This window comes from Plutella xylostella, chromosome Z (genome assembly GCF_932276165.1).
Source record: "Plutella xylostella chromosome Z, ilPluXylo3.1, whole genome shotgun sequence".
Taxonomy (NCBI): Eukaryota; Metazoa; Arthropoda; class Insecta; order Lepidoptera; family Plutellidae; genus Plutella; species Plutella xylostella.
In genome coordinates, this window is record NC_064012.1 from 215,939 (window position 1) to 228,412 (window position 12,474).

A 12,474-nucleotide genomic window follows, 5' to 3' on the forward strand; every position below is an offset into this window, starting at 1 on the left:
AAGTTGTTTATAAAAAAAATACGATTACCTTTTATGACTTTGAAAACCGTGTTTTTTTAAACATACAGCATTACTCGATATTTTTTTTGGCTGCGATCAATAGCAGGGCTATACAGGGTGATGCAACACCAAACAAATTCTAACTATATGGATTTTTGTACCGGCGGCACGCAAAAAACTGATCCAAGGTGTCGATTTTCAGCAAATTTATAAAAGTGTCAATATCTCGAAAATTATCAAGTTTTTACTAAGGTCATATTGGTATCGATTCTGAAAGGCACATTCTAATTTTAACTAGGTATTTAAGAACTATATTTAAACTATTTAGACTTTTAATTATTTAAGAAAAATAATATTAGGAATAGTAAAGGCGATAAAATCCCTCCCTGTGGAACACCATAGTTATTTGTTTTGTTGTAGAGCTGTGAACTACCAGCTCTCTGTTTTGCGATAGTGTTGTTATTTGCACTATTTGTTTACGATCCGATAAGTAGCTGTTTAGCCAATCGCGTGCTATACCTATATATTGGCATACTAGATGTTCCCGCGAGCTTCGCTTTGCCTTAATAAAGTTTTCCCATGGGAATTCCGCTTTAAAAAGTAGCCTATATGTTAATTCAGCGTGTCAGCTGACTCCATACCAAATTTCATAAAAATCGGTTAAGGCGTTTTGACGTGAAGGAGTAACAAACATACTAACTTTCGCATTTACTTATAATATTAGAGGGATTTATACCCAAAAGAGGCAATTCTAAACAAGTTTCGTTCTACGAATTTTAAAAATTCGTAAAAAGCTTATCAAGCAAACTAACATAAACTAACTTGTATTTTTCTTGTATCTTGTTAAGATAATGAGTATGTACGGTAATGTACCTAGTATAAGTTTTTTACTTAACTAGATAAATATACATGTACTAGATGTTGCCCAATTCAAATTCCCTTTTCCATAGAAACTTTGTTGGCCATGTGACTTTTTAGCTATTACTATGAAGAACGTTTTTTTCGCGAATTACCAAAACTCGTAGAACAAAAGTTGTTCAGAATGACCCCCTGAGTCGTCCACTTTCGGCTTAGTATATCCTTTTAGCAACACCCTGTATATTAGTTTACCATGCAAAACCTCTGAACTGAGACTGAGATCTACTCGTAGCTAATCTTTTAAAATATCTACCAATTTTTTTTCATTTTAGTCATATTTTATTAATACTTTATGTACCTAGTATGGATCGGTAAAGTAAAAATGTTTGCGAGATTTTATTTTATGCCTTTTGTATTTCACGTCAGAAATAATAACGAAAAGTACGTAATTAATCCAAAAAATATGCTAAAATAGTGTTTTTTCCCTGACTTTTCAGGTGGCCCATCAATTTCACTGACTTTCCCTGACCACCTAGAGCTTCCCTGACTTTTCCCTGACTCTCCCTGACTTTCCAGATAGTGGACACCCTGTTACTCAGGCTTCGTTGGTGTGCCCTTGTATGGCTAACATGACCAACCTTGGCAGTAAACGTTCGTCCGCATATGTCAAAATCACTGATGAATAGCGCACGTTACCCGATACCTTCTAAAGAAGTCACTCACAATGATGGCTGATGATGATGATGATGATGATGACCGTGCTAGCAATAGTGCAGGCGGTTCCGCTGAGCATAAAATCTCTTCCCAGACAGGGGGCGTTTGGATCTGGCAACCAGAACAGGAGTGCCAGGTGTGCGCAGCGATGCAGGTGGGACAACACAGCCGCCAGGGCAGGAGTGCATGGCTGGGTCTATGCAGCGATGCAGGTAGTACAAACCGGTGGCCAGGGCCAGGACCGGGTGTACGCTGCGATGCAGGTGGCACGAGACGGCGGCCAGCGCGGGAGCACAGGGCCGGGTGCAGGTTACACGAAACTTCAATTTCACCGAATCGGCCTGCCTACCCTCAGCGGGTAGGTACCGGCGGATCACATTACTCGCCGCATATGCCACAATGTCCCAATCCCAACATACTGAAACTCGGAGCCACGTGCTTCCTGTAAAAAATCCTATGACGGTCCTGGAAAGCTCCTGTTTGTAAAGCCTTACATAAGCTATAATCAAGTGCATTATTGTAATAGCAAAGTTTTTATCAACTGTTTTCGAAAAATATTAGAAAATGCGGGTAGAAAAATATATTTTTATTAGGTATTTTTTCCTGTATAAAATTAACATATACTTTACTTAAGGGCCGGTACAGGTGACGTGCCGCGTCAAATTTGGGTTTTCAATGCTCTTCACACAGCACACGCAGTGACACGCACACATGTAAGTTTGCACAGTGGGTCGATAAACTTTTAATCGCCAACTTTATTGACAATTATTTTCAAGTAGTGATTTGAGGGCAAGTATATTTTTTAATTACACTGGTAAGCACCAGGAAAGAGTAGAAATTAAAAGGGGTGCCACTTTTCTCCATACTCGGAACCCGATTAGATTTCTAAACAAATGTGGTATTTACTTGTAGAAAGGTAACTACAGGTATTAAAGTGTAGATAGTAAGGGTATACTAAGCCGAAAGAGGATGACTCAAGGGGTCATTCTGAACAACTTTGGTTCTACGAGTTTTGCAAATTCGCGAAAAAAAATATTCGTTTTCCATGGTAAAAAGTCACATGTAAACAAAGTTTCTATGAAAAAGGTTTTTTTTTTTGTTAATTTTTAAAACTCGTAGAACAAAAGTTCAGAATGACCCCCTGTCACACTTGTTTTTACCCGACTGCCGAAGGAGGAGAGTAATGTTTTTCGATTGTATGTATGTATGTATGTTTGTAAGTATATATTGGTAGCAGAATAATATTTTTTCTTATTTTTAGGGTTTCGTACCTCAAAAGGAAAAAAGCAACCGTTATAAGATATCTTTGTTGTCCGTCTGTCTGACTGACTGTCACCGCCCTTTTTCTACAGAAACGCGTAAAGATATCAAGCTGATATTTCGCATAGACATGGGGAGTACCCCAAAAAAAATATTTGGTACTCCCTCTCCCATACAAGTAAATTGGGGCTGATATTTTTCCGGTTATTTTAATGGTGTAGGTAGAGGTAGGGTATCGTTGAATAGGTCATTTAATATAATAGGTATAAAAAAAGGTTAAAATATATAACGGGGAGGGGTTGTCGGGCATCTCGTCTGGCGATGGATTCATCGTGCCGGCAGAAATAATAGGCTCTTCGTGTAGTTCGTATCTTGATTACTTAGAATACAATCATCACTTAATCAGGGTGTCCACTCAGAATGCTCCGAAAAATTCCCTGACTTTCCCTGACCGTTTCAGAAAATTTCCCTGACCAAAGATCAAAATATAAAACTAATTTAAGTAATTTGAAGACAAAATCTTGATTTTAAAGTTTTGCGTTCATTGGTTTGACACTTATTAAAACTCGATTGCGTAAAATATGTATACAGGGTCGGCAAAAATGGTATATTAAGAGGGAAGTATAGCACTTTACACACACTAACGTTCTTCAACTTTTAAATATTATCGAATCTCCATGATTTTTTTAGGATATTTAAGACACAATAAATTACTAAGACGACCGAATGGCGTAGTGGTTAGTGACCCTGACTACTGAGCCGGACTACTGAGAAGGTCCCGGGTTCGATTCCCGGCTGGGGCAAATGTTTGTTTAAACACAGATATTTGTTCTCGGGTCTTGGATGTGCCCGTAAAATGGCAATAGGCCCGCCCCCTATTACATTGGGACTAACATATCAATCTGGCGAAAAGTGGGTGCAGCAATGCACCTCTGCCTACCCCGCAAGGAAGTACATTAGTACAAGGCGTGAGTGTGTGTGTGTGTGTGAATAAATTACTAGGTGTGCGGGATGCACCTATTCCGGTTGAGGATGAGGGATCAGGAATGAAAAGGCTTCTATGCGATCACCGGCAGGAAGTGAGAGAGCTAGGGCTGTTGCTTGCTTGTTCTTCTTGAGTGCACTTTTAGAACTGTTTTGTTCTCTGTTTACTATTAGACTGATTTCACTATTAGAACTGTTTTGTTCTCTGTTTACTATTTAACTGATTGCTATTTTCTGTTTGAACTGTTCTGTTCACTTCACTATTTACTATAAGACTGAATGACTGTGAGGCGCAAGCGTCGCCTTTTATACCATTCTCTACGGAAGATAGAGTATTCCAGAAAGCTCTAGAAAAGACTTCATGTTCTACTTCTTAGTAGAACATTCTAATTGCGTGCTGCCATCTGTTGTCCACTAGATGAACTACATAGTTACGCTACTTCCTACTAGATGGCGCTAGTTTCCTCACTTCCTGTGACTTTTATTTATTAATTAACTGTGGTTGAGTACATAACTATTCCCTGACTATTTCTTGTCCCGAACATTACTCCCGCCGTGCATTGACGCCGTGGTGGTCATTGCAGATCTCGGTGAGGGATGTCTGGTTCCGCAGGCTCGGAGGGCAGGATGGCCAACTCGCTCGTCGCTCCCTGTAGGCTCTATCATTAGTTGTTCTCGGCGACGGCGGCGGCGGCGGCGGCGGCGGCTGCGGTGGCGCGGCGGTTCTCTTCGTCTGTGGCATTGATCTCAAATTCAAATCAAAATTCAAATTCAAATTCAAATTCAAAAGGTATTTATTGCCACTAAATGCACACCGAAATACAATAATACAAAATTAAATTAGGTTACTTAACTAATTAGTAATCTAGGCATATAGTGACAAAAGGAACAGTCTCAGACATGTTGCGAGTTGTGTAACAACAACACAACGCTGGTTTTCAGACTGCCCCTAATACTTAACTAATCTTAATTAAACTTAACTAAACTTAAAAGCTACTGGGTTTTTACTTTTTAATTAGAGTGGAGATCATGCATCAAAGAAACGATTAATGTTGTATAGTAATATAGTGTGTGTGTATTGGTACTGGTGGTATTGGTACAAACAATATTCAATACCATTCATTTATAAAAGCAGAAAAATTACTGTGTTCGAATCAAAGATAAACTATTATATTTATTGTGTTCTATGTATATTATTATCATTCATTATATATATTACCAGAAAAAAAAAAAACATTTATAGATAAGTAAAATCTTGCTGTTGCTTCATTAGTAAGAAAGAACGTAATTTAGTTTTGAATGTGTTTGGGGATTTTATTTGTCTTAAGGGCGGAGGCAAATCATTCCATATTTTAGATGCTGCGTAACTGAAACTTCCTTTATATCCGACAGTTTTATGTACAGGTATTTTTAGTTTATTATTAAATCTGTTTCTTGTGTTATATAACAGAATATCACTTTTCCAAATAATTTTTTCGTAAAGATATTCCGGTACCTGCTTATGCACAACTTTATGCAATAGATTCGCCAAATGTAAATGACGTCGTGCTGTCATTTTAAGAATACCTTTTTCATTGAGGAATGGTGTAATATGTGCTCGCCTGGGTATTGTAAAACAGAAGCGGGCGCATGCATTTTGCACGCGTTGGATAGCTCGCTCTGTCTTAGAAAATAGTCTTGGCCCATACACGACATCCCCGAAATTGAACAGCGATAAAACTAGGGTTTCCGTTAGTGTAACTCGGACTTCCTCGGATAGAAATTCTCGATATCCATATAGTACTTTGAGTCTATAAAAAGCATTTCTAATCTTAGAGTTTACATGATCTATGAATCTTAATTCACTGTCCATAATTAGACCCAAGTTTCTAGCGGATTTTACCATATCTATATTTTTGTTATCAATTTTGAGAATAGGTATTTGTTTTGTGATTGCGCCAGATTGGTGTTTGGTACCTAGAACTAAAAATTTGGATTTTTCAGGATTAATTACGAGAGAATTATCTTTTGACCAACTTGTTATCACGTTGAGATCTTCATTTATTTTTTGTATATTTTCATCTATATGTAGCGGGGGAAAAGAGCGGTATATTTGGGTGTCGTCCGCGTATAGGTGCACTTTACAATTTTTAAGATGTTTAGGCAGATCAGCAGTATATATAATAAACAAAAGCGGACTTAAAATAGAACCCTGAGGACAGCCACGTGGTATGTCAAGGATTCTTGACTGTTTCATGTTTCCGTTCTCATCAACAGTTTCAACGTATTGTTGTCTATCATTTAAATATGACTGAAACCACGAGCAAGCTGTCTGTGATATACCGTAGTACCTCAGTTTTGCTAAAAGTAACTGCGTATTAAGGCAGTCAAATGCTCGGGAGAAATCTAGCAGCACAAGAATACTACCTTGGCCCTTATCCGAAGCTGTCAGAATGTCATCAGTGACGTGAGCCAGTGATGTGTCTGTTCCTCGTCCGCTGCGAAAGCCAGATTGCAAGATGGGAAGTATTTTCTCTTTCTCTAAATACTTAGTTAGCTGCACACTAACCACTCTTTCAATAATTTTTGAAAGTACTGGTAGTAAACTGATAGCTCTTAGGTCTTTGACCTGCTCCACTACGTTAGTTTTTGGCAAAGGTTTTACCTTAGCTAACTTCCACGATTTGGGAACGGTAGTTGTCTCTAAAGACTTATTAATTATTGATGTTATTATTGGCAATGTACAAGGGAGAGTCATGCGTATCATTTCTATAGATATTGTGTCAAATCCATAAGCGTTTGTACTAATTGAGTGAATGATTTTATTTACCAATTCCTCCGAACAGAAATCTAAATTAAATTCATTGTCCGTGTACCTATTTTGTGCATAATAAAGAAGATTATCCGAATGAGCATCTGAGATTCCAGGTATATCTAAAAAGAAGTTGTTTATGTCGTCCGGACAATTTAAATGCCTAGGTATGTTTGGCTGATCGGGTTTATGGGTTACCGATGAACGCTTTAAATACTTCCACATTTTTTGTGGTTTTTTGATATTTTTATTGACATAGTAATTGAAAAAAGCAGCTTTTTCTCTTTTCAAAGAGCTATTAACTAAGTTTTTTAGTTCTCTATAATATTGACGGTGGGTATCTAATTTAGTCTTATTAGCTCGCTTCAGTGCTTCATCCCGGTGTACCATCATTATCTTAATGACGTCTGTTATCCATGGATGTTGCTTCTGAGAGACGCGAATTCGTTTCAGTGGCGCATGTTTATCAAATAGGAGTATTAGAAATTCGTTAAACTGGTCTAGCATTTCATCAACGTTACTCCGTACTGCTATAGTGTGCCATGGTAGAGATTTCAAATCTAGCATAAATTCTTCGTAGTTTATTTTATTAAGAAGTCGCTTAAATATAAATTGAGGGATATTTTTTGGTTTCTTAATTTGTAGTTCTGCCAAAATAATGGCATGATCACTAAGTGTCCGATTGTGATGTACATCTATTTTACGGACCAGTTCTGGGCTATCTGTAATGAATAAATCAAGAAGTGTGGCTGTTGAATCAGTTATTCTGGTGGGTTCATTAACTAGTTGAGAGAGGTTTTGCTGGTTAAGAAAAGAAATCACTTCCGGAGCTGGGGACTTGAAAGGTAGCAGAAGGTCAACGTTAAAATCAGTCACTAATAAAATATGATTGCAGTATCCGAACGTGCTAATGGACTGACTCAAAGCGTCAATTGCACTGCTAACTGTAACACCTGACTCTGGGCGATACGCGGTGCCGATAGCTATACGACCCACGCCCGATATGCTGATCTGTGGCTGTAGTCTGGACCACACTGTGGGGGCGCCCTTTGAGTCTGTGTACATCTCGCGTAGCTGTGCTGCTCACGTTCATTTTCGATGCCCATCGCCTGTCGTGGACTGTACTATGATCTTCGATTGAGGCGTCGCGACGGGCTGCGTAACGGCGACATGAACGTGAGGCTTCTGTTTGTTTTGTACACTTGACGAGAGTACTGGTGGCGCGTCCTTCTAAGTTGCTTTGGGGGCGTGTGGGGTCGATGAGCGGTTTACGCATAGTCAGTTGGTTGACTCTATGGTGTCTCTTATTCACTGTTCTCGTGTGCGCTCCATGTAGAACCCAGCCTAGGGGCGTGTGTGAGGCGACGGGTTCATCCTGCTGTCCTTGTCGCACCTCGCTCGCGATGAGTAGATGGCAATTATCCTGACCGATGATGATCTTTGGCCTTGCTGCTTCGTATTGCAGGTGTTGTGCGATGTCACGCAGATGAGCACAACTCCGAAGATCTTTTTTCACCGTCTGTGCGGAGAGTCGAATATTGTCGATGGTCCGCGCCTGTATCGTTTACTGTGCACGTTCTCCCTGTAGAGTCACTTTGACGCGACGAGAATGGCACGCGTTTATCTTGGTGTCGGCGATGGCGGCTATGTTGACGGGCTTGATGGGGCCCGTGAGGCCCGCCTGTCTTGCTATCGCCGCGTCTATAAGCGTGACGGTAGAGCCATCGTCGAGCAGAGCGTGCGTGTGTACTTCTCCCGCCGGTCCGACGATCTTAATAGGTATTATCTTCAGGTACGCGTGTGTTTTGCGCGGCGACCACACCGACGATACTGTTACGCTATTCTTCTTTTCCGGTCCGGTTTCTGTTGCTGTGACCGTTGATCTTCTGAAGTGCAGCAATCTATGATGGAAGTAATTGCAGCCATCTTCTCCGCAGCGGTTTCGCTTGCAACTGTGGGTTTTATTTTTGTAGCGAAGGCATCGGAAACATAGTCGCTGCGATTTGGCTATTTCCCATCGCGAGTTCACATCTGTTTCTGCGAACTTCGGGCATTTATTGATGAGATGTCCTTCTGTGGCGCAGTGGCGGCATTTTACATTTTTTTCTATGACTGTGGCCGCTGTGGTGTAAGATCTCTGCATTCTGTTTTGACTGTGCTCTGTGGGTTCTGTCTCTGGCTGTGCGTAGGGCCCGCAGAGGTCGACTTCTCTCTGTAGAAATCTGGAGAGCTTCAGTAGGTCCGGCTCTTCTGTAGTCTGAGTGGCGGCGTAGTCGAACCATCGGTAGCGTATGGCGGGCGTCAGCTCCTCTATCGTGATTTTCGTGGTATCCGGGCTTTAGAGGTAGTGTATGCGGTCGAGAGCGCGCAGACTGGCGACGACGTTGAGCACGCGGCTGGCGAAGATGCAGACGTCGCGCGGGTTGTCCGTGAGGCGCGGCAGCGCACGCAGGCGGTCGAGTTCGGACATGGCGATGGAGTCGGGGCGGCCGAAACGAGACTCCAGGGCGCGCATGTCTGTGGCGCGTGCATTCAATATTAGCAGATTCTCGACTGCTTCCTTGGCTCTTCCTCTCAGGCTTCGTCGTAGTCTTCCCACGTTTTCAGTCTCGGTGAAGTCATCTGCTGTTTCATAATATGCGGCACGGAATGACAGCCACTCGTGTGAGAGCCGGCGAAATACGGTAGCTCCGTGTGGTAGCGTGGCGTAGCTCGTTGTCCGGCCTTCGCAGCGAGTGCTATTGCGGATGCCAGCTCGGAGATGTTGATCTGTTGTGGCTGGCTCGCAGCGACGTCCCGCGGTTGGCTTCTTGACTGTAGGGCTTCATAGTAGGTACCCGCTTGTGGGTACGATGAGTGAAGCGGCAGCACGGCGTCAGTCGGGTAGGCCGCGGCGGCGGCGACCGGGGCAGCGGCAGCGGTGGCGGCGACGGGGGCGGCATTTTACAATTTTTTCTATGACTGTGGCCGCTGTGGTGTAAGCTCTCTGCATTCTGTATTGACTGTGCACTGTGGGTTCTGTCTCTGGCTGACAGGGGCGGCGTGTGCAGGCGCGGCAGCGGTGGCGGCTGCATCGGGGGCGGCCGCGGCGACGGCGACGGGGGCGGCGTGTGCAGGCGCGGCGGCAGTGGCGGCTGCGACGACGACTGGGGCGGCCGCGGCGGCGACGACGACAGGGGCGGCAGCAACGGGGGCGACACCGGCGGGGGCGCAGGGCACAGGCAGCGGAGCTTGTAGCTGTGGTGGCACTCCCGTTTGTTTCAGCCACTCTTCTACTTTGTTCCAACTTTCAGTCCCGTGTTCATACTGTTCTTCATCTTCGTCTTCACTACTTTCTTCTGCTTCCAAGATGGCGATGCGTGCGGCGGCGAGCTCGAGTTGTATTCTCAGCATCTCTTCCTTGGCTCGAGCTATTCGCAGCGCACGCGCAGACTTGCTACTCTTCGACTTGCACTTCTTCTGTGACGACGCGGCGGCGGGCTGGGGTTTCTGTGACACGGCAGCAGCGGTGGTGAGAGCTTCTGCTCCGGCCTTCTTCACGGCAGCGGAAGAGGTTTCTGTGGGCGTGGCGGAGACAGAAGCGGAGGCGGCACCGGCAGCGGCAGGCCCAGCGGCAGCGACAGCGGCGTCGGTAGTGGCAGCGACAGCAGCTTCGGCTTCGGCAGCGGCTTCGGCGGCGACAGCGGCTTCGGCGGCGGCTCTCGTGGTGATCGGCATTCTTGATCCGACTTCCTGCAACGACGAAGTATCCGGCTCCGAATGACCAAATGTGCGGCTGTGTTCCAGTGTGCAGGCGCGGCGGCGGTGGCGGCTGCATCGGGGGCGGCCGCGGCGACGGCGACGGGGGCGGCGTGTGCAGGCGCGGCGGCAGTGGCGGCTGCGACGACGACTGGGGCGGCCGCGGCGGCGACGACGACAGGGGCGGCAGCAACGGGGGCCACACCGGCGGGGGCGCAGGGCGCAGGCAGCGGAGTTTGTAGCTGTGGTGGCACTCCCGTTTGTTTCAGCCACTCTTCTACTTCGACAGCAGCTTCGGCTTCGGCAGCGGCTTCGGCGGCGACAGCGGCTTCGGCGGCGGCTCTCGTGGTGATCGGCATTCTTGATCCGACTTCCTGCAACGACGAAGTATCCGGCTCCGAATGACCAAATGTGCGGCTGTGTTCCTTCTCACGGCAGCGGAAGAGGAATGAAAAACACTTATATTATTCTTCACCAACTGAGGGGGAGAGCTATCGCTTGAGCTTGTTAACTTGAGTGCACTTTTAGAACTGTTTTGTTCTCTGTTTACTATTAGACTGATTTCACTATTAGAACTGTTTTGTTCTCTGTTTACTATTTAACTGATTGCTATTTTCTGTTTGAACTGTTCTGGTCACTTCACTATTTACTTTAAGACTGAATGACTGTGAGGCGCAAGCGTCGCTTTTTATACCATACTCTACGGAAGATAGAGTATTCCAGAAAGCTCTAGAAAAGACTCGGACTCAGCACGCAATTAGAATGTTCTACTTCTTAGTAGAACATTCTAATTGCGTGCTGCCATCTGTTGTCCACTAGATGAACTACATAGTTACGCTACTTCCTACTAGATGGCGCTAGTTTCTTCACTTCCTGTGACTTTTATTTATTAATTAACTGTGGTTGAGTACATAACTATTCCCTGACTATTTCTTGAAGAAAAAGGTCGTAACAAGATGCTGCCATCACAAACAATGGATGAAAACAGAAATCGTTCGACAAATCAACCAACAAAAGTGAGGTGTACTTTCTGTAGACTGCAAGGTCACACGATAGAAGTATGCAGGAAAAAGAAGAAGCTAGAAGAAGGCGCACTGAAACAAACGACCACACTTAAAGTTAGTTCCAGTGACATCGTGACGCAGGCGCCATCCCCTTCACAACCAAAATTTTCTTGCTATGGATGTGGAGCGCCGGGAGTTGTTCGCTCAAATTGCCAAACATGCTCATCTAAGAAGAATTCACCAAAAGTTGAAAACATTAGCTTTTGTTCAGTGAATGTACGGATCGATTCCAGACCGAGGCCGGTTGTATACATATCAGTCGACGACGTATACGGTGTGGCCTACGTTGATACATGCGCCAAGACAAGCATTGCATCCTACAATTTTTATTGCTGCCTCAAAGAAAAAGGTTACCGATTTAACGAAAAGCAAGTTAACGTAACGCTGATGGCGTGCCGAAGACACAGACTGTCATGACCGTGGATGTTCCCGTAACATTATGTGGATACACTATACCTACGACTTTCGTGGTCCTACCTGAATCCAGAGACAACAGGACTTTGCTTGGCATAGGCTTCATACAGGACGCGAAAATGGTTCTGAATCTTCCTCAATAGGGAATATGCGTAATTTTTTTTAATACTTTTATTGGATAGTTTTACATCACTTTATTTTAGTAAAAAAAATTTCAACGCCAAAATAAGTAATTTAAGGTATTTTAAAGAAAGTTAAAAAATTACAACCATCACGACCACTTTGAAATTCCCGTCAGGATGGCGGGCTGGTGTGACGTCATAATCTTTTAATTTCACGGCTCAGAATAATGAGTCCCGTCAGTCGGCATAGATTTTTTGCCTAATCAAGTAACCACAGAGTACTTTTGTATTTTCAACAACAACAAACCAATGTTGTCATGGTAACAAACGAAAAAGGAAGTGTATAAAGTGTGATCAGTGGCTGTTTTGTAATGGTGATAAAGTGTGACCAGTGGCTGTTTTGTAATGGGAGCTCGTAAATAGCTACTAGTAGCTCTTTTGAAATGGGAGCGCACAAACCAGAGGACCTTTGTACACAATATTACGCTATTATGGCAATAAGAATATAAAGACAGTAATATTTGTATTG

The 12,474-nt window shown here is 43.7% G+C and overlaps 1 protein-coding gene across 1 annotated transcript; it reads right to left on the reverse strand.

Moving 5' to 3' along the window:
- Window positions 1-9,562: 9,562 nt before the first annotated feature.
- On the reverse strand, window positions 9,563-10,324 carry LOC125491258 (antifreeze protein Maxi-like). Its single transcript, XM_048632792.1, has one exon. The coding sequence runs from the start codon at window positions 10,322-10,324 to the stop codon at window positions 9,563-9,565; it is 762 nt and encodes a 253-aa protein (XP_048488749.1).
- Between the last annotated feature and the right edge of the window lie 2,150 nt (window positions 10,325-12,474).